The sequence below is a fragment of the Mirounga leonina genome, unplaced genomic scaffold (assembly GCF_011800145.1).
Source record: "Mirounga leonina isolate KUSES-001 unplaced genomic scaffold, KU_Mleo_1.0 Mir_168, whole genome shotgun sequence".
Lineage (NCBI taxonomy): Eukaryota > Metazoa > Chordata > Mammalia > Carnivora > Phocidae > Mirounga > Mirounga leonina.
Window position 1 is genome coordinate 25,398,840 of NW_023270426.1, and position 22,777 is coordinate 25,421,616.

Below are 22,777 nucleotides of genomic sequence, written 5' to 3' on the forward strand. Positions count from 1 at the left end.
GGGGCGGGGGGGGGGGGGGGGGGGGGGGGGCGGGGCAGGGCCGGGCGGCCGAGGGCGGGGCCGTGGGCGAGGCTTGATCTCATCTCTACCCTCCGGACCGAGGAGGGAAGGGAAATGGCGGGGCACAGACGGGGGGGAGGCCCGACGGGGCGGGAAGGAAGAGGCCCTGACCGGGCAGCTCGTTGGGCAGGAAGGCTGCCCACTGAAGCACCCGCAGGAGCTGAGCGGGGAGGAGGCAGGAGGAGGAAGGAGGCCTAGAATTAGAAATTGGCCCTTCTCTAAAGAATTTCCCGACCCTGCTGTGTTTCGGGCTAGGTGTCTTCCAGCCACTGCGGAGCAGCCAGGATTTTCACTCCCTCAGGGCACTAGAAGCTGCGGATGGTGGGGGGGGGGGGGGGGGGGGGCATCCCTTTTCTTAGCCCAGGCCCGAGTTCCTGGCTTGGTGTTGCCATCTGTTTGTATTCATAGTAAGAGTGACCATTTATTAAGTTCCTCCACGCCAAGCAATTTAACCTCCACACAAACCTTTGAAGTGAAGAGCGCTATTCCATTTTATGAATGAGGAAACGAAGTTCCAAGAAGTTGAAAAACCCGTCTACTAGGCAACCAACCCAGATTTGACCCCATAGCTGATGACTTCGGAGCCCCATATGCCCGTACCCGTAGCTTCCCCCCATTACCCCCAGGGCACTCGGGGTGCACACCTGTGACCTCGGGATTCCCCAGGCCTAGGAAGGTCTGGACACATCACTATGCCCTAAACTCCTCAACCTTTGCTTCTAAACTGCAGGAAACTCAGGCCTAGAGGCAGGCTAAGCACTGTCCCAGGAAAGGGACAGGGGCAGTGAAAAACTGTCCCCTAGATCCCTAATGCCACCACCACACTTTTCCTTTTCCCATCTCTTCAACAAGAATGCTATCTCAAAAAACTAGCCCTAGGCCAGATGGTAGAGGCCAAGACAAAGAAAGAAAATATAAGTCTTATGGTTAAGAAATTGTGCCTTAAAAAAAAAAAAAAGTACAACATCCACTTCATCATGTGTTTAATGTTTGCTTAAGGTGAGCTGCTTTAGAATCTGTGCATATAATAAAAGACTAGAAGGAGGTATGTCAAAATGTTAACTGGAATTACTCCTGGACAGAAGTGATTTATTCTCTTTTCGTTTACCTCCATTTTTCTACCTTAACCAAATATTACTTTTGTAATTTGGAAAAGTTATTCCAAAATACAGCTAACAGCTGTTTATATTGATAAATGAGTCTCTGTCTTGCCTTGTCAGGGAGGAGCTGTGAAGGCTGTGAGGCAGGGCAGGCCTCTTCCCACCTAAATCCGCCTGGGATTTAGTAAGCATTTCTTGAATGACTCAGTGAACATAAATATTAACCCTGGGCATTTGGGAAATGTAAACCTTAGTTCCCTGAGACTCAGGGGTAATAAGGTTGAAACTCTTTTGGTTACAGAATCAGGCCTTTGTACGAGGGTCAGAGAGCTTATGAAGCTTGGAATGAGAAAATTGCTAGAGTGTATGAGAATGGCTGAAAAGTGACGGGGAGTCCACCCAGAGGCAGGTGGATGCCGGGCTGGCTTGAACTTGATTTCCCACCTTTGCCATTTATGAGCAGTGTGACCTTGGGAAAATTGCTTAACCTCTCTGAGCCTCCTTCGTGTCTCATGAAGTGTTGAAACAGTAGTACTCATCTTGTCAGGTTGCTGTGCGCAGTCACTGAGCTCATGCAACCATTAAAATGTTGTCCTCATCACAGCATCAGATGGATGCAGCCATGACCGCCGGGGTCAGCAAGCTCACCAAAAGCCCTTTGGCAGCTCTGCCCTGTGAGCAGCACAGGCTTTTCTATCCCTGGTGCCCTCATCATCCCCCAGCATCCTCCATGCCTTCTGTGCTGAGCAGCTGAGCGCACAGGTTCCAGCCCAGAGCTGGCCGGTTCAGACATAATGTGAGCCAGAGAGGTTATTTTAAATTTTCTAGGAGGCAGGTTAAAAAAGTAAAAAGAAAAGGTGAAATCAATTTGTAAGACATTTTAAACGTAATACCATTTTATCATGTCATGAATATTTTTTAAATTAATGAAATATTTGACATTCTTAAGTCTTCAAAATCTGAAGTGTGTTTTATATGTTTATCACATCTTTTTAAAAATAGTAAGTTACACTTTTTTATGCTTTTTATTTTTATTAAGTAAGCTCTATGCCCAACATGGGGCTTGAAGATGGATGATTTTTTTTTTTTCTTTTTAAAGTAATCTCTGTGCCCAATGTGCAGCTTGAACTCACGACCCTGAGATCAGGAGTTGCATGCTCTACCCACTGAGCTGGGCAGGGGCCGCCATATATCACATCTTGATTGTGACTAGCCATTTGCATACGTGGCTAGTGGCTACTGTATTGAACCTCACAGTTGTAGAGTGTAGACAATGCTGTCCTGTAAAACTTTCTATATGTGTGCTATCCAAGGCAATATCCACTAACCATAGGTGGCTATTAAGTGCTTGAAATGTGGCTGGTATAACTGAGGAACTGAATTTTTCATTTTACTTCATTTTAATTAGATTTAATTTTACTTTTAATTTAGAGCCACGTTGTCAATGTTGGGAAAATTACTAAACAACCTTGCCCCTCAGTTTTTTCCTTTATGAAATGGTGATAGTGAATAATTCCTTCTCGTAAGATTTTCTCATGAGGAACATAGAACAGGGACTAGCACATAGAAAGCTCTCAATAAATGTTAGCTATGTTTTTTTAACCAAGGAAAAGGAAGTCCCTGCCATGCTTTCAGTGTGTTTGCAGCCAGATGGAGCACATAGGGTATGTCCAGTTGAGAAAAAGATTATTATACAGAAACAGAAAACCACAGTGTAGGTATGGACAGAGGTACGGTGTGTTACCTAAAGGAGGCTGACCAGTGTCCAGCTAGCATATTCTTTTTTAATTTTTTTAATTTAATTATTTTATTTTATTTTACTTTTTTAAAAGATTTCATTTATTTGAGAGAGAAAAAGAGAGACGGAGAGAGCGTGAGCAGGGGTAAGGGCAGAGGGATAAGCAGACCCTCCGCTGAATTCAGAGGTGAGCGGCGGAGGTGGAGGCTTGATCCCAGGATCCTGAGATCATGACCTGAGCCAAAGTCAGATGCTTAACCGACTAAGCCACCCGGGTGCCCCAGTTAGCACATTCTTGAATTAAAGTCCAGATTTTGTACTTTCTATCAAAACGAATTGTTTCTCTAGAAAATATTATTTTTGTTTCGATTAGATATGTTAACACATTAAAGAATTGACTCAGTTCTCAGGATGGGAGGATATTTAAACCCACCAAAGAAACACAGATGGGTGGTTTAGGAAGTAAAGGGAGGTCTCCTGATGGCAGGCAGGCCCAGGTTGGCTCCCCTTCAGTCACTGATGAGCTAAGTGACTCTGGGCAGCCTGTGGTACTTCTCTGAGCCTCAGTTTGCTTATCTCTAAATTGGAGCTCATAACATCTACCTCCAAAGACTGTTAAAAGCTTAACTGAGCTAATGTGTGTAAGACACTTCCTAGTACCTGGCACACACCAAGAGCTCATTTACTATTCTTAGGATTTTTAAAATGAATAATCAAAGTAGAATCTGGTCTTTAAACAAATGAAGACTGTCTGAAGCGTTAGGGAAAGTAAAATGTTGCTGATATTCCTGCCCAGAAACAGAATGTTTGTGTTCTCCTGTGGAGAAGGCTGACGTCTGGACATGTGGGGGACTGTGGGGGTAGAAGCAGGCTCAGGGTCATCCTGAGGAGTCCTTACCTGTGTGTGGGTCCAACAGGCTTGACAGCTCTTCTTCTAGCAGCTGCTTCACGGACAGGTCCTCTTCAGGATCCAAGCACCCTTCCTCCTGGTCTGGTTCTGCCTGGCCCCCAGCCCTGGCACCTGGGCCATCTGGGTCTGGGATTGCGCTCCTGCAAAGCCCACGAGTGAGGAAATTACACACAGATTCATTCATTCCTGCTCATGAACATTCTTCTACTCATGCCAGCATTCATCCATCCACTTAAGGAGGTGGATACACAGCCCAGCTTTCAGAGTCAGACCAACCTGGGTTACTTGGTCCCAGGCCTCCTGCCTACTCTCCATCTGTTGCCTCATCTGTAAAATGGAGGTAATAAATAACACCCACCTCAAGGGGCAGGCAAAATGAGACAGTGTATGTAAAGAAGCTGGTACCTGGCACCTTGTAAGCACTCAGCAAAAGAAGAAATAATGAATGCATTGATATTATTATTCACCATTGTCCCTCCCATTCCTTCGCATTGCCTGGCCCAGAGTAGCAGTGTAGTAACTTTGGTTGAGACAAGGCAGTCATCTGTCCATCCAGCTATCCATCCACCTCCAGCCATCTGAGTAGGAGCTCCAGTGAGAGCAGAAATTTTTGTCTGTCTCGTTCCCTGGTCAGCCAGTGCTCAGAACAGGGCCTGACACATAGTAGGTGCTTCATAAATACTTTGTGGACAAAGTGACTGAATATTCCCTACTCCCTATTTGAGGCCAAATCCCAGACCAGAAGCAGAAAGCCACTCAGACTCTCCCTGACTCCTGCTGTCTCCACCCTGGCCTCTCCCTCCCACAGACCCTGCCTGCCACCTGGGGGAGGCCAGTTCCTGGGACTGCCTTAGTATGGGGAGGCAGTTCTGGCCCCACATTCCAGCAGGTGGGAAGGCTCCCGGAGGGGCTTTAAGGTCTGGGGTCCTTTCTGCTTTTTTTCTGTGACCATTTCTGCTGCCATGAAGCGATCAGGAGGGAGGTGGCAATTTTGCAAGTGATGATGACAACAACTAATGTTTATTAAGCAGTTACTCCCAGTCAGTTACTCTCTTTAATTCTAGGACTGCCCCAAAGTCCTAGGCTTTGCAAGTTATATGCACCTTATCCTCACACTTTTCACATCTGTGAGGGGCTCTCCTGTTATCATTCCCATTTTGCAACTAAGAAAACCAAGGCCTGTGAAAATTATGCACCTTATCCCCACGGATTAAGTGTCACAGCCAAAATTCAAATCCAGGCTGATGTGACTATGGAATGTGTGTACTCACTGCTACTCTATACTACCACCCACCATCTTTGCAAAAAAGAAGCCATGAGTTGTCAAGGCAAGAGCACCGAACCTGGCGTCAGGTACCCCGAGCTGGTTCCAGCTTTGCCACTCACTGGCCATGTGACCTCGAACAAAGTCACTTCAGGAGGAAAGGACTTTTAGCGTCAGCTGTGCACCTACTATGTGCCAGTCACTGGGCTATGAGCTTAAAATACATTTGATCGTTAAATCCTTACCCCAGCACTGCAAGGAAGTATGGTGACCTCTATTTTACAGGTAAAAAACTGAGGCCCCAAGGATTTACCTGGCTTGCTCAAATTGAACATAGCTGGGCTGTATCAAACTATTTAAAGCCCCAGTTTCTATATCTGTAACAAAAAGGAGTTAGATTAGATGTCCTCTTGAGCTCTCTTTAATTCTAGGACTGCCCAAAAGAACACACCTACACACTCATGGCCTCAGCCAGGGAAACTTCATAATTGTTTAAGGGTCAAGACAAAGAAAGCTGGAAGTTACACATTTAAAGCCCATAGCCTAGCACCTCTGCAATCAGGGGACAGATAGAACCTCAGGGATGAAGTCATTTCCTTAGAGACTCTGGGTCCTGTAAATACTATAAATACAGTTGCTCCAGGACCACGCTGCCTGGGATGGGGGGATGGATGCTGTCCGCTGCTCTCCCAGGGGGGACACTGTCTGGGATGTGCTCACCCTTCCTCAGATCACAGAGGCTCCAGGGGTGAAGGCAAGCCGGTGGGGGGCTTGAGAAGCCTGTGGGTCCATGTGTTGCTTACCTGCCGCCGCTGGGCTTGGCCAAGTACTTATTTCCCCGGTGGTTTGGTTTGGGCTGGAATTGGCCCTGATGCAGCAAGGACAGCAGCTGGGAGATTTGCTGCAAGACAGGAAAAATCTGTTGACTCCACACAATTCCGACCCAGCACACTTCCTTGCCGGATGTTTCCCTCAATGCCGGCGCTTTCTTTTTATAGTCTTTCCTCCAGCTTCAGATGTTTGTGTGATCAGAGGGGGGATGGTGAACAGTGACGGAGGCAGGGACCTGTGCAGGCAGGATCCTCGCTTTGCCAGGTCACCACAGGACCTGGGAGTCTGAGGGAGAGAAGGGGGACCCCCTGGGCCCACCCCTCCTTCTCATTCCGAGTGACCGGCTCCCGCTGCAGTCTGCGGGATGGGGCTGAAAAACGCATTTCCTGACCATAAATTCATTATTACTTCGATAAGCATTATCTTAAGGGGTTATTTCCCCACCTTCAGCAGTACTCAAACACTCAGCCAATTTTGGTGGGGCCAGATGCAAGACTCTGCTCTGGAGAAAGCAAAATGGTATCATCCAATCATTCATTTATCCATTCTTTCATTCATTCAACAAGGGTGTGAATGAAAACAGAAGGCACTGCAGGCTGAAAGTCTGGAGGAGAGGGTGGAGGTTCAGAGAGGCTGCAGCATGGGGCAGGGGTCGGGCGAGATGTCAGGGCCAGACCCTGCAGGGCCTTGTGAAGGCGAAGGCAACAGACCAAGTCTCGGGAGGCTAAGTTCTAGTTCAAGGTCATTTCTAGTTTGTGTAATGTCAGGCAGGTTTTTAGACATTCTCAGACCTCAGTTTCCTCGTCTCTAAGTTGGAGCTGGAAATACCCATCCAGCCTTCTTCACAGGGTGGTCAGGATTAATTCACCCAGTGGTTTGAGAATTGAAAATGCTCAGAGAATGCAAGGATTATGGGTTGTTACTCTTAGAAGTCCTGGACCTACCCCCAGTCTTCCCTGAGAAGAAGGCTCAGGACGTCCCACCCAGCCTCTCTGGGCAGCTCCAACTAGATATGCCAACCTCAGGGGACAGTTGGAAGAGGGCTGGGGCCCAGTTGCCTGCCTCAGGGCAGATCACATCTCCTGACCCAGGCCCAGAAGCCCTCCTAAGGCACCCGCCACTCTTCCAAGCGTTAGCTGATAGTTCAGGGACACTCCCTGAGTGTCACAGCCTGAGCATAGTGTTGTTCAGGATCGCTTCAGAGTGCAGCCTCTGCAATCAGTCAGACTCAGATTCAAATCCTAAATCTGCTGCTGCCCCAGTTCCGTCTGGATGGCCTTGAGAAATTACTTAAGCATTTTGAGCCTCAGTTTCCTCAGCAGTAAAAAGAGAATAATATCAAGGCCCATGTGGCTGTAGCTGTAAGGATCAAATGAGTGAACATATATAATTCATTTATTTATTTTTTTTAAACTTTTTAAAAGTAATCTCTGTGCTCACTGTGGGACTCGAACCCATGACTCCGAGATCAAGAGTCACATGCTCCACTGACTGAGCCAGGCCAGGTGCCCCTATGATTCATTTATTTTTTATTTATTTATTTATTTATTTTTAATTTTATTTATTTATTCATGAGAGACAGAGAGAGAGACAGAGACAGAGAGGCAGAGGGAGAAGCAGGCTCCCCGCGGAGCAGGGAGCCCGATGCGGGACTCGATCCCAGGACCCTGAGATCATGACCAAAGGCAGATGCTTAACCATCTGAGCCACCCAGGCGCCCTGATTCATTTATTAATAGATCGTTTGACAAGCACTTCATAACTGTAGGGTGGTATATAATCTCATTTAATTCTTATAATAACCCTAGGGAAAAGATACCATCATACCCATTTTGCAGATGTGGAATGTGAGGCTCAGAGAGGCTACATATCAGTTAGCGTCAGGGCTAGAATTTGAACCCAGATCTGACTCACTGTGGCACTGTGCTGCTGGAAAAACATGAGCATTAGGCATATTGCCTCCTACCCTCACATTGATCCCAGCTGGACACACTTCTTTCCATCACCCCAGTGGGTTCACCCCCAGTGCCTGCTCTCTGCTGTCTCTGTTCACCAACAACCAGCACAGTGTTTGGTTCAAAAAGCTCACTCAGTAAGCATTTGAAGAATGAATGAATGAATGAATGAATGAACGAGTAAATGGCTCTGGGCAACCCCTGGAGCTACATAGGGCTCAGGGCAAGACTCCTAAAAGAGCAGTGGGGCTCTCTCCAGGTGGCTTCCTGGGGAGGATGTGGGGGAAGGAAGCTGTGTCCTTGCGCCACAGGAAACCTGAGTTGATTGCTTGGCCAAACAGACGTGTGTCTTGAGTGGGCAGCCTGGCACAGGGAAAGTTATCTGAAGTGCAGAGGAACAGATCTGGGTGTGAGATCAGGTACCGTCCCTGAGAAAGATTTCCCATTTCTGTCTAGTAAATCCTAGGTCACTAGATACTTTGTCCTTCATTATTCCATTTAATCCCCAACCCCTGGGAGGTAGCACAGGGCAAGTTTGGAATCATAATTGCCATTTGAGGAAAATGAGGCTCTGATGTTGGACAGACTTGCCCAAGGTTGCCCAGCTCCTGAGTGGCTATGCTGAAATTTGAACCTAGAGCAGACTCCCAAGTTCTGAGACTGTTTCCACTGCCTCATTCTGCAGGCCTAGCCAACAAAGTCTAGTCTCAGGCAAGTCAAATGCAACCCCTGAGCGCAGGGGCAATGCTGCCCATGCTGGCCTGCTTCATAGGAAGGCTGCCCAGATGACAAGAGGGCAGGAGGAGATGAAGAGCTTTGCAGAAGTCATTGTAACCATTTGCTGAGTGCTGACCGTGTGCTGGACATTAGTCTAGGCTTTAAGTGCACTCATTTCATCTTCAAGCAAATTTAGGAGATGGGTGCTATTAACATAGATATCTTCAACCGAGAAGCTGAGTAACATTCCTGTGGTTCACAGCTAGGAAGAGGTGGGGTCAGGATTTGAACCCAGGCAGGCTTATCCCAAAGCTTGTATTCTTAAACTTTTTCTGGGTTTCACTTGCGCCAGGCACATTGAGTATGTATGTGTTTTGTAGGAATTAACTGATCAAATCCTCAGGACAACTCTGCAAGACAGATGCTCTTACCCTCGTCTCTGTTTTATAGGGAAACGAAGGCTCAGAGACAGTAAGTTGCCCAGGATCACACAGCTAGATTTCGTTAACCCCAGAACTGTGCCCTCACTCACTGCATCCAATGTACCGTAAAGCCCCTGGAGAGCCTCAGGAATGAATGTGACGAATGTAAGCGTAAAAGGGGTGTCTAATGTAGTGGTCCAGGGGTGACCACAGAGAGAGCTGCCCACACCCGGTTACCTGAACAGGAGGAGAGTCCATCGTGAGCTCCTCGACAGGGTTCCGCTCCGCAAAAGCAGCCACAGATAGCCGGACCAGGCTCCGCAGGATCTGACGGGGACCTGACTCTTTCTCAGGGGTCACTTTGCCGGTGAGGTTCGGCTGCCGCCGCAGGGTTGCAGAGGAGGCCGGTGGGCTCAGTGGGGCCTCCTCGCTGCCCGAGTCTCCTGGCAGCCTCCCTGTGGTGCTGCCCGTAACCTTCGGGGGCCTTGAGCGGGGCTGGCCCATCACAGGCTGGGACTCAGGAAGGTTCAGGTTCTCCCGGGAGGCGTTCCTCTGCCTGGGATGGTTGAAAAGGAGGTTGACAGTGTCTTGCAGCACCTCTCGGCTCTCAGCCTGTGCCCCCTGGTTGCCTTGGTTACGCAGGGTTCTATACAGCGTTGGCGTGAGGTGCAAGGGGGCCTGCAGGCCCGGGTCCCAGCCTGCTTCCGTCATCCCTTCCTTGCCTGCTTCCTTGTGGGGCTGCCCGACTTCGCCAGGCTCCTCCACCCGGCCCCTGAGCACAGGCACAAGGTGGATATCTGCCTTCTGAATGTGTTTCTGGGGCCTTTTGGGCTGGTGGCGGTAGGTAGATTCAGCCTCCCGACAGTTGTAGGCCCCGTTGTCCTTCTTCTCCGTCCTGCAGATGGACATGATCAGAGCCAAGATCAACCCAAAGATGGCCAGCAGTACGACCAGGCAAATCACCGTCAGCACCGATGTGCTCAGGGTCCCAGGCTCCCGGGCCCAGTCCCTCAAGTGATCCACACTGGTGACAAACAAGACCCTCAACAGGGCTTGGGTCTGCAAGGAGGGGCTGCCACGGTCTTCTACCACTATCTCCAGCTCCCACTCACTCCCAATGAGGCTGCTGGCATTGGTGATGTTGATGAACAACTGCCCCAGGTGGGGACTGAGGACAAAGAGATGGGCTTCATTCCCGCGCCCAATGCTGTAGAGGAGCTCTCCATTGGCCCCTGAGTCTGCGTCTCTTGCTACAATGGTGGCCAAAAGGAATGGCCGGGAACTGTGGGTTGTCAGTGGTCGTGTGTCAGCACCCGCTGGAACCAAGCCATTAGGAGTTTCAATGGGTACCAGAAGGTGGCCTGTGGAGGCATTTACGAGCACTGAGAGGCTGGCTTTTCCATCACTGAGTATAGGATGAATCACCTCTGGGGCATTATCGTTGACATCCAAGAGGCTGACCCACACAGAGACGCTGGATGCAAGCTGGGGCTGGCCCTTGTCCTCTGCGATCACGCGGAACTCAAAACTGGCCATCTGTTCATAGTCTAGTGACCTCTGAGCAGTGACATCTCCTGTGTCTGAGTCAATAGCTACCAAGTGAGAAACTGGGGAGTCCTGGATACGGTATGAGATTTTTCCATTTATGCCCAAGTCTGCATCCTGAGCCTTGATGGTAATGAGGTGAAGAGAAGGTAGGTTGTTCTCCCGCGTAGAGACCTCATACCTGCTCCTCTCAAACACAGGTGCATTGTCGTTGGCATCACTGATCTGAATGCTGAGCTGTTTCTTGGCTGATAATGGCTGGAGTCCTTGGTCTTGAGCCAGCAGAGTGAGGGTATATTTGGGCCACTGTTCTCGGTCCAGTGTGGCGTTGGTTAGCAGCATGTATGTGTTGCCGTTGGTCCTTTTCAGCCTGAAGTGGCCCAGTTCTTGGCTCAGCCAACAGTGGACCCGACCATTGTTTCCTGAGTCCAAGTCATCTGCCATGACGAGAGCAATGAAACTATCCTTTGGAAGAGCTTCTGACACCAGTGATGGCTGGGAGGCCCATGTGATGTGGATGCTTGGGGCATTGTCATTGACGTCCAGAACCTTGATGAGTACTTTGCAGTGGGCTGGAATGGGATTGGGACCTAGGTCCCTTGCCTGGACGTCCACCTCATAGGCAGGATTCTTTTCGTAGTCTAGGGGTTGACGCAGAATCACCTGGCCCGTCTTCGCATTGATACTGAAGGTGTCCAAAACCTCTGGAGGCACATGCTTACTGAGGAAGAATTCCACCTCCCCATTGGGACCTTGGTCAGGGTCTGTGGCAGTCAAGTTTATGAGGAGAGTACCAGGGGCAGCATCTTCTTGGATTTCTAGTGCCAGGGAGCTCTCAGCAAACACAGGGCTATTGTCATTGGAGTCCAGGACATTGACTTTGACCAAGCTGGTGCCTGACTTGGGGGGCTTCCCACTGTCATAGGCAGTTAGCACCAGATCAAAAAATGAGTGGATTTCCCGGTCTAGCTCCTTCACCACCACAAGTTCTGCATGTTTGGTCTCATCGGGCCCCACGATGACATCCAGGGCGAAGTGCTCGCTGGGAGACAGCGTGTACGAGTGCAGGGTGTTGGGGCCCGTGTCTGGGTCCAGGGCTCTGTCTAGGGGGATCCGGGTGCGCAGAGAGGCACTCTCAGAGATTTCCAGCCCCTGCTCACCTTTGGGGAACTGTGGCTCATGGTCATTGATGTCCAGCACCTGGATCTCCACATGGATCAGAGCCAAGTCCCCCGTGGCAAGCACGTCAAAAGAAACCAGGCAGGGATCCTGTTGCCGGCAAAGCTGCTCTCGGTCCAGCCGCCTCCCTGTGCTAAGCAGGCCATCCTCAGGATCCACCTGGATGGGGAGTGCCTGAGACAGCTGCAGGACCTGGAAGGCCGCCTTCGTCTGCCCGCGCCTCTCCTCCCAGCCCAGTTCCCGGGACAGCTTCCCTATCACTGTGCCGGACGGCACCTCTTCTGCCACTTGGTATTTCACAGTGAGAGTGGCCACTTCCTGACCATGCCCTGGAAGGAACAAGTAGCCACCTGACCCCAAAAGCCCCAGCAGAAGTGGCAGAAGTCGCATCATGCTTACCGCCAGAATGGGCTAGACTCAGAAACCACTACAGTTCTTCAAAGGCTAGGCAAGTCCTCCAGTGTTTCCCGAGGGGCTTGATTAGCCCCGTTCTCCTGCCCCCAGACCAGCTGTCACAGCCTCGTCCCATAATTAGATGGTGATGGAAGTAGCAGGATTCCCAGGCAAGGCCATCTTCATCTGAAGAGATCTCAGAGGTCCAAGCACTGATGAAGTGGGCACCCGTGGGTCCCCTTCAGTAAATGATGGACAAGAGCCGGTCCAAGAGGGACTTGACCCAGTAAAAGCAGGATGTGGGGATCAGACTTCCAAACAGTTGCTGGGCTGGGGAAATGGAGAAGCAGCTTTTTCCTATGGAAACCCCACCTACAGGAAAAGGGAGGGCTGTAAGTTTCAATGCCAATTAGAGAAAGAGGGCTTCCCGTAAAGCCCGAGGGGCCCGCAGCGGAGGAGGATGGGCCAGGGCTCCAGGGACAGGCCGACGGGAAGGTGCTATCCACGCAAGGTGGCCCCTGAGGGAAAGGGAGCCGCTGTGTAGGCAAGTGGGCAGAGAGCCTGAGCCCCTGCCTGCCCCCATGGAACTCCAGGCCCTCCTGGGCATGTCATGCTCCCTGTGTCTCTCCTTTCCGCTGCTCTCTTTGTTTCCCTCATATCCTCATTATTCCTCTCCCATTCCGGTCTTTTCCCACACTCATCTACCTCAAAGTCCTGACTCTGCCCTGATCACCCACTTTTGTCCTCGGGAAGCAGCTGTGATTAAGAGAGCGGCCACAGGGGCCAAACTGCCTGGGTTCAAATCCTGACTCTGCAATTTACCAGCTGGGTCACGTGGGACAAGTCACTTACGCTCTCTGGGCTTCCACCACTCCGTCGTTATAGAGTGTGGATGGGAATAAGAATAGTAGCCCGCACAGCAGGAAATTGTGAGGACAAATGAAATGATGTATGAGGGGCTGGGTCCTGGCTCAGAGGCACAGGCAATGATGTTTTGTGAGCGGTGGGTGTTGAGAACAGAATAGCTGGTCTCACCTTGTAGCTCTGGCTCTTGCACTGGCCCCGGGGCAGTCCCTGCCCACATGGACCCATGAGGGTGCCCGTGGTCTGGGCTCCTGAAGCCTGGGGATCTCTCCGACCTGACCATGTACCTTCCCTCCCCCTTCCCTTCCTGCTCGCCAGCCTGGAGGCCCATTGTTCTCTGCATCTGGTCCAGCCTGAGTCCCTATCTGGGGGAATCCCCGGCCTCCGGCTCCCTGCCTCCAAGGTTTTTATACTTGTCCCTCTCCCACGCTTTTCTCGCCTTATCCTTCCCTTCCCCTGATTCTTCTCTCCCCACTGCTGTTTATGACTGAGTCCCATGAACAGTACTCCCTCCCCACCCCCAACACTCCTAGGGAGGTGGATGTTTTCAGGTGTGCCCCCCCATTCACCTCCTCACAGAGGTGAGGCCCAGGATCAGCTGGGTGGCATTTGAGGGGGCTTGTGGCTTCTCATTTCCCTCCTCACTTGCTGCACCCAGCACCCTCCTGGTCTTAGACCCTGCCTCGGGCTGAGTCTAGAGGTTTGTAAAACACTGGAAGTGATGGGAATTTAAGGCCAGCTTCCTTTAGGTGGGTGTTTGCAACTGAGTCCTTGAGGCTGGAGGTGCCCATTGGGACACAGGGGACCCCCATCAGGGCCTGTTGGCCTCTGGCCATTAGGACAGGGGCAGCAGAGGGAGCTCCCTGGCCGTAGAGCCATCTGTGCCCATCCCTGCCCCCCATCTTTTCTTTCCCGCGCCCTGCCCTTCACTCCATGTTCCACTCTGGAGGTTTCCTGTCCTTGTCACTTGTTGAACCACAGTAAGGGCCTGAATCCATGGGGCCATCTCCTATAGCATGGCCCTAGAGACAGAACACCCACAAGCTTGGAGACCTTGCACAAGTCACTTAACCTCTCTGGGCGTCGGTTTCCTTCTCTATAGAGTGTGGCTGTGCCCCACCTCATGAGATTGTGGTAAGAATTCAGTGAGATGCTACCTATAAGGGCCCAGCACAGGGCCTGGTACAGAGAAAGCACCCATTCCATGTTACTGTAGCTTGTATTATTTTCCAGGTTTTATGCCTCCAATGCAAATGGTAATGACCTTGCATTTGTCCCTTCACTGTTTTTTTTTTTTTAATTTTATTTATTTATTTGACACAGAGAGAGAGAGAGAGAGAGAGCACAGGCAGGGGAAACGGCAGGCAGAGGGAGAGGGAGAAGGAGACCCCCTGCTGAGCAAGTAGTGAGGCTCAATCCCAGGAACCTGGGGTCGTGACCTGAGCCGAAGGCAGACACTTAACCGACTGAGCCACCCAGGCGCTCCCTGTGCCTTCACTCTTTTCTCTGCCTCTGTGGCCAAGAAAGCTCATTTTCTAGGGCTTCCTCAGCCCAGGCTGGGGCCAGATGCTGCCTGTGCTTTAAGGGGAGCCAGCACAGGCCCCGGGGGCCGCTGCTCAGAGATGTGCCCTGTGCTTACCGCCCTTGGGTGACAGCCTGCATGGCAACCTCACTCTCTGGCTGTCACTTGTCCTATCATGTGCAGCACAGCTAGCAAGACAAAGTGACCCACACAAGTGGCTTGCAGTCTAAGGGGGGGCGGGGAAAAGGAAAGAAGGGGGCCCGGTGGCTCTGTGTTTGGGCCTGGTGGTCAGGGGAGGCTCCTCATGGAGGGCACTGGGCCAAATCCTGAAGACAGGGAGGAGTTAGCCAGAGGAAGGTGGGTGAGCAAAGGAGAAGCAAAACAGGCAGAGGGAGCAGAGTGGACAAAGGCCAGAGGTGAGTGAGCTGGTTCCTTAACAGTATCTCAGGAGGGTCTGTGTGGAGAGTGGGGAGGAAGAAGGAGGGCGAGGGATGTCAAAAAGGGCTGCCAGACCCTTGGAGGGCCTGGAGTTCCATGCTAAGGATTCGGACCTTGTCCTGAAGGCCATGGGGAGCTTTCGAACGGCCCTGAGAAGGAAGATGAGGACAGTAGCTATATGGCAGGCCTTGTCCTGAGTGCTTTACCTACATCCTCCTGTGCCACCCTCATCGGGATAAAGAAGCTGAGCACAGAGGGTTAGCTAACTTGCCCAAGATCACGCAGATTGGACCTCCAGAAAGCCCCTTGGGCTGCACTCTGGAAAATGGATTAGAAGAAAACAGAGGAAGGAGAGGGGGAGGGCAGTTGGGAGTAATGCAGGGGAGTTTGGTGCAGAAAATTCTGGTGCTGAGAATGTTTCCAGAATGCCATCTGGTGGCCAAAGACAGAGAAAAAAGGCACAGAAGCAGAGAGGTGGGTACCTGGAACTCACACACATCCACAGCTCTAGACCTGTGCTGCATAGAACACAGTGGAAGGAGCTTACACAGGATGACAATCACTTATCATGAGAAACCTAATGTGACCTACTGCCCACTGAAGGAATTATGGAATTCACGATTTTACCAGTGTTAACGTTTATATTCTTGAAAGGACATTGTTCTGTTTATGCTCTGTGTGTATGCATTGCCTTAATTATACCATGGATGCAAAAAATGGACTCCCAGGTCACAAGAAACGCGCGCACGCACGAGAGATGAGGAGGGGCAGAGAGAGAGGGAGAACCAGACTCCCCGCTGAGCGTGGAACCTGATACATGGCTCCATCCCAGGGATCATGACCTGAGCTGAAGACAGTCGCTTAACTGACTGAGCCACCCAGGCGCCCCACAAGAAAGTTTTTGAATTTAGATTTCACAGACAGTTTTTATGGTTGTGGTTTGTTTGTTTTATTCACACTGGGGACAGAATCCAAAGCCAGCAAACAAGGTACCAGATTTTTTAGGCGATAATCTCTGGGAATGAGATCCCCACTTAGTAACTTTCTCTCCTCCTTTCTAGCTGCAGGGATCAGCCACATGTCGAGGGATGAATGGAACTTTCACTGAAGTTTGTCTGGAGAGCCTTCGTCCCTCTGAGTTTTGAAAATAGGTTTAAAGTTGTACAGGTACTCTGAAATAGGTTTGAAAAAGCTAAGGATGCCTCCCTCAAGTCTGAAATATTTTTTTAAAGAGGGCAGGATCTGGGCTGCTGTTTGGAAGTCTGGCTCACCATCAACCTGGAGGTCATTCACGCTTGGGCCCTTGGCTATGCGGAAGTGTTGGGGGATGAAGTGGGAGGGGTAGGGTCAGGTCAGGATTTTTTCAAAATGCCTGGTGTCCTGAGGATCCTTGAGGGGTCACACCAGCAAGGTGGGTCTCTGACCCCTGGGGGACTCTCAGGTCCGCTGGATGAAGGCTAGGATCATGCCCCACACTATGAACATGCTGCTCAGCTGGCTGCCCACCCTCCGGGCTCCTTGGGAATCTGCCCAGCAGCTGCCACAGTCACCATCGCTAAGGCTGCTTGGTGAAGCTCAGAAGCTTCATCTTCTTCGGGATCATTCCTGTTGGGAGGGTGACAGGACCACCCAAGGTCAGCCTCTTTCTTTTAGCAAGACCTTGTTGAAATTGGAGCCGGTCTGGCCAGGAATCTTGACTGGGAGACTCAGGTAGATGGCTCACCTGCTCCTGATGTGGCACTTTGTGGTGTTTGTTGGGACAGATTGACAGTTGTCCACTCCCACACAATAACACCTCTTTCTGGGCCCAGTGCAAAAAGAAAAATGTACTTTGTAGGTGGCAATCGGCCAAAAAATAGAACCTTTCAAGAAATGAAAAGGCTTTGTGTCTTGGTTGTCTTGCTTAAGAGGGGTAGCTCTCCAAAGGGGCCAGATATCAGAGTCACTTATCCGAATACCAGGGACAGGGTGAGAAAATTCATACTTTTCCCTCTCCCGCCCTGCCTAAGAGAATTTGGGAACTGCCAGCTCCATTCCCCGGACCCTCCCTTCGAAAAGGCTTCCCCTTTCATTTGGGACAGAGTTGGGGAAGTCGATTGGAAGTTTTTTCTGGAAAGAGAGGCTTAATTGATCTACACAATAAAAGGAAAGTAGGAGAGGGGCATTGACGAAGGCTGAGGAGATCATGGAGGGGGTTCACGAGAGAACAAGGTGGGGGGCTATGAAGGAAGTAGCGTGAACATGAGGACTTGCCAGTGAATCATTGCGAACCATGCATCTCCTTCATGATTTTCAAGAAAAATGCGAGACTCAGAATTTATTTTGTGCTTTAGTAACCATAACTGGACCACATAAATTCTGAGTTGATAAGTGTTACCCATATGTTTTGTCTCTCTCCCCAACCTCGGAGGGAAAGTGGGCCACTTCCAGCATATAGATTTTAATTCTGATATACAAGACACTCTGACATGTGCCCCATCTCCACCCCAAACTCATTGAGAACCACTGATTTAGAACTTCTTAGAACTGGGGCGCCTGGGTGGCTTAGTCGGTTAAGCGACTGCCTTCGGCTGAGGTCATGATCCTGGAGTCCCGGGATCGAGTCCCGCATCGGGCTCCCTGCTCAGCGGGGAGTCTGCTTCTCCCTCTGACCCTCCCCCCTCTCATGCTCGCTCTATCTCATTCTCTCTCTCAAATAAATAAATAAAAATAAAATCTTAAAAAAAAAAAGAGCTTCTTAGAACTGCTAGCAACTTTGTAAGGGCCAAAACTCTACAGCCATCTGGCTTTTCTTTTTTTTTTTTTTAAAGATTTTATTTATTTTTTTGACAGAGAGAGACACAGCGAGAGAGGGAACACAAGCAGGGGGAGTGGGAGAGAGAGAAGCAGGCTTCCCACTGAGCAGGGAGCCCGATGCGGGGCTCCATCCCAGGACCCTGGGATCATGACCTGAGCCGAAGGCAGACGCTTAACCGACTGAGCCACCCAGGCGCCCCTCCATCTGGCTTTTCTTACTGAGCATCCTCCTGGTCGCCACCTCTCTCTCATGCCTGTGTCACTGCTCAGCAGAAGCTCTGTGCATAGCTGGTTCTCCCCCCCATATTTCTGCAGACTCTTCCTTTGGTTTTCCTTCCTTCTGACTCCTAGGGATGGGCATGTCCCCAGATACTGTCCTCAACCTTCTCTTCTACATAGGGTTATTAGACCAGAAGTTGGGTGTCAGATTTAGCAAATAAAAACACAGGTGCCAGTTAAATTTGAACTTAGGTAAACAATGACAATTTTTTTAGTGTATTTTTACCGGGCAATCCTACTCAGAAGTAATATATACTCTCAACAAGAGTTTCTCTTCTGTTTTTCTGTTTTCTTTCCTCCCCTCCCTCTTCCTCCTTCTTTCCCTTTCCTCCTCCTCTTCCTTCTCCTTCTCCCCCTCTTCCTCCTCCTCCTTTTCCTTCTTCTTTAGAATTTTGATTTACACAGTGAATTTGAAAATCTATCAGTGAACACAGAAATCAAACATATTGACTGGGAGCATCATCTGTGCATGAATATTCAGAAGCTGACTGTGTTGATTGGCCTTGCTATGTATTCAGCATTTCTGGGTGACTCCAGGATCAAACTGTTCTCACACTGACAGAACCACCCTTGGGGAAGCCTGGATCACACTCATTCATTAACTTATTCGGTCATCCAGTCACTCATTTATCTGGTGGAATTTAGCATGTTCTTCTCTATTTACAAGGTCAATTTTTTTGGCAAGGGAAGTAGCTGAAGTTGACCCACATTTTCCTTTCCTCTAAACCATTGGTTTGGTTTTCTTTCTTCACATAGAATCTAATCAGCCTAATTCTTGCCTTGCTTCAGAAAGGTTTTTGCAGGAAGGAAAACGAGTCTTCCTGTCATTACATAAATTCTCATGGGGCTTCCCTTTATAAGTTTATGACAGCCAGGAGTTGAGCCTGGAGCTCTGAGAGAAATAGCCACACACTGATTTATGATGGCAGCCGCTGCTAAATCTCACCCCTCTTTCCTTCTTACAGAGCCATGTTACCTTGGGGTTACAAAACTCTTTTCACTGTTATTCAGGGGAATAATAATAAAATGCCAGGTTGCAAGTATAAACATGATCATTCTGTGCCTATTATTGCAAATCAAATTTTACCTTGCATCAGAAGCACAGAAAACGTTTTATGCTGTCAGCCACCTCAAGCCTCTTTAGGAGTCTGTTTTTATATAACCCTGGGATGACCGGAGGTATTGTTTGAGCCGCCCTGACCAGGGAGGCTGGTCACACAGGTGATCAATTTCTCCTTACACACCCAATTAACTAGTTTCCTTAAGCCAAGTGTTAACTTGATCTAAGCAGAGCATTGGGGTTAAGGATGTGGGCTCAGGGCTGCAGTTGCCTGGGTCCAAAGCATTTGTGTGACACTGAAAAGTCACTTCACTTCTCTGTTATCAGTTTCCTTAGTTTTAAAATAGGAATGATAATGATGATGGTAATTTGTTTTCAGGTTCTGTAAGGTTTAGTGTAGTCAATGCACAGCATTTAGAGCAAGGCCTGGCATGTGGGTAGCCCTTTAAGGTTTAGTTATTTATAATTGTGCTTTTAGGGTAGTAGCTCCTCATTTGTTTTTGACCCTGAAGCCCCCATTGGAAAGAAAAACCAATTTTTCCGATTCCCATGTGATGATTAGAAACCTTTTAAGATCTACGTGGGGGGCACCTGGGTGGCTCAGATGGTTAAGCGTCTGCCTTCGGCTCAGGTCATGATCCCAGGGTCCTGGGATCGAGTCCCGCATCGGGCTCCTTGCTCAGCAGGGAGTCTGCTTCTCCCTCTCCCTCTGCCTCTCCCCCTGCTTGTTCTCTCTCTGTCTCTCTCGCAAATGAATAAATAAAATCTTAAAAAAAAAAAAAAAGATCTACGTGGGGAGTGAACACACATGACAAGATGGTAGTGGGAATCCAGTGATACTCCTGTCTTAGAGTGGGGCTCACCACTGTCCAGACCTATCCCAGAGTTAGGGCAGGGCTTTTCCTTCCACACTGCTACCCATCTGTTGTCAAGGCTAGTTTCAGGGCTGTTCAGGAATGGTAGCCACTGAAAAGGAGACTGTTAACAGCCGGGCAGGTGGGATGAGCTCAGCAAAGTCTCGGGAACAACCATTGCATGCCCCGGTGATGGATGACAAGTGCAGGCACTGATAAAAGCCTGCTGGTCCCTCCACTCACCAGCATATTCGGACTCACTCCTGCTTCTCTACTCAGTGGTCCAGCCATGCATGAGTCCTGACCTCTGTTCTAGGTCACACATTCCATCCTCTTCTAGCGTGAGGCTCCATCATCTACTGTGCTTGGGGACAGGTGATGGGGGTGTCTTTCTTTCCCTCTGTATTCTCATTCTCACCTAGCCTTATGTCATAAAACCTAATCCTAACTTCCTTACGGTTTTCCCCTTTCTTTTTTCTTTTTTTTAATTTGAGAGAGAGAGTGTGAGAGAGAGAGAGAGAGCATGAGTTGGGGGAGGAGCAGAGGGAGAGGGAGAAGCAAACTCCTCGCCCCAGGGAGCCCGACACAGGGCTTGATCCTGGCACTCCGGAATCATGACCTGAGCCGAAGGCAGGTGCTTAACTGACTGAACCACCCAGGTGCCCCATCCCTTTAATTCTTTTTCTTTTCTTTTTTTTTTTTTAAAGATCTTGTTTATTTATTTGACACAGAGAGAGAGACAGCAAGAGCAGGAACACAAGCAGGGGGAGTGGGAGAGGGAGAAGCAGGCTCCCCGCTGATCAGGGAGCCCAATGCAGGACTCGATCCCAGGACCCTGGGATCATGACCTGAGCCAAAGGCAGACACTTAACGACTAAGCCACCCAGGCGCCCCTTCCCTTTAATTCTTAAGGCAAGAACTATTTTGTTCTCTCTGTCTTTCTGCTACAACAAACCCAATTCTCTTAGAGTCTATAGGAGAGTGTCAACCTAACGAGGAGCTGGTCCTAATCCTGTATGTCACCACTGTATGACATCAGTCAAATCACCTCACTCCTTAGTGCCCTAGTTTCCTCATCTGTAAAATGGGGAGACAAAATTGCCTCAGTTATGAGGTCCTGGGCATTTAAATGAGATAATGCATGGAGACCTGTGTGGCTCGGTCATTTGAGCGTCCAACTCTTGGTTTCAGCTCAGGTCATGATCTCATGGGTTGTGAGATCGAGCCCCATGTCGGGCTCTGCTCTCAGTGGGGAGTCTGCTTGAAGATTCTCTCCCTCTGCCCCTCCCCCCACTCACAGGCTCCCTCTCTCTCTCTCAAATAAAGAAATAAATCTTAAAAAAAAAAACACCTTAAAATAAATAAATAAACGAGATAATGCATGTTAAGCGCTTAGCACAGTGCAGGGTCGGGCTCATGGAGAAAGCTCAATTTAAAAAAACTCTACGGGGGCGCCTGGGTGGCTCAGTCGTTAAGCGTCTGCCTTCGGCTCGGGTCATGATCCCAGGGTCCTGGGATCGAGCCCCGCATCGGGCTCTCTGCTCAGCGGGGAGCCTGCTTCTCCCTCTCCCACTCCCCCTGCTTGTGTTCCCTCTCTCGCTGTCTCTCTCTCTGTCAAATAAATAAATAAAATCTTTAAAAAAAATAAAAATAAAATAAAATAAAATAAAAAAACTCTACGGGCACATAAAACTGAAGACCCAAAAGGCTCTTATTTTTATGGAGTCTAAAACTAAAATTTATTAGAAAACTCTCTTTATCCATTCCTGACCTCAAAACTGGACTCTAAATATTTAGTCCAAATTATTAACACTGCTTTGAGGGGCGCCTGGGTGGCTCAGTTAGTTAAGCGACTGCCTTCGGCTCAGGTCATGATCCTGGAGTCCCGGGATCGAGTCCCGCATCGGGCTCCCTGCTCGGCAGGGAGTCTGCTTCTCCCTCTGACCCTCCTCCCTCTCATGCTCTCTGTCTCTCATTCTCTCTGTCTCAAATAAATAAATAAAATCTTTAAAAAAAAAAAAAACACTGCTTTGAAATTCTCTCTTCTATTCCTTCCATCCTGTGACCTCTGACATGAGGTCATGACATGATGTCATAATTCACCTCCTGCTCCAATTTGTGAGAATTTCCTGAGCTGGTTCTTAGGCTCCCTCACTTTTTGCATCTGGGAGGTCACTGGCAGGATACATGGTCTCACCTGTGAACACTCAGAGGTAGGGTTGCCATACATTTTGCTCTTGGTTTTACTTCCTTTACCTAACATGAATAATGATATTAGTGAATGGCTTCAGAAACTCTTCTTCCATCTTTGCATCTTTAAGGAGTATGTTTCTGGTTTGGGTATGGCCTGTGACAGTATGGAAAATTAGGAGTGATTATTTGCATCTCAATAGTTTTCCCTCTGTGGCAGTCAGGTAAGCCCCTTCAATGCCCTGATTTACCCACTTGGTTTTTCTTCTCTCCCGGGTGCAGGACCAGCTACATAATTTGTGGAGCCCAGTGCAAAATGAAAATGGAGAGCTTCCTGTTGGAAGATTAAGAATTTCAAGATGGCCATAGGAGAGCATTAGACCAAGAGCAGGGCCCTTCTAAACCTGAGGCCTTCCTGAGAACAGGGCCCTGTGGGACTACACAGGTGACTGACCATGAAGACAATCCTGCCCGGAAGGCAGTGGTGGTAAAGACCTTTAGAATCCTGTAGGCTTGGATTAGAGGCCTACCTCTGCAAGTTGCTTTTCTTGGGGGAGAAGTATATGATAAAGAGGACACAGGAGCTTATTAGATCATTAGGGGCACATTAGTTTGATGGTTTCCAGGAACCAGAACCAACATTTCAGCAACCCACTTAAGT

The 22,777-nt window shown here is 49.4% G+C and overlaps 1 protein-coding gene across 1 annotated transcript in view; it reads right to left on the reverse strand.

Annotated features, from left to right (window-relative positions):
• Window positions 1–12,461, reverse strand: part of PCDH12 (protocadherin 12) — a 13,486-nt gene extending 1,025 nt beyond the window's left edge. Inside the window, exons 1-3 of the mRNA XM_035014345.1 lie at window positions 9,234–12,461; window positions 5,876–5,973; window positions 3,797–3,948 (exon numbers count right to left, since the gene is read on the reverse strand). Of these exons, the coding sequence (XP_034870236.1) occupies window positions 3,797–3,948; window positions 5,876–5,973; window positions 9,234–12,113 (3,130 nt within the window). The 5' untranslated portion in view covers window positions 12,114–12,461. The remainder of the gene's footprint in view (window positions 1–3,796; window positions 3,949–5,875; window positions 5,974–9,233) is intronic.
• Between the last annotated feature and the right edge of the window lie 10,316 nt (window positions 12,462–22,777).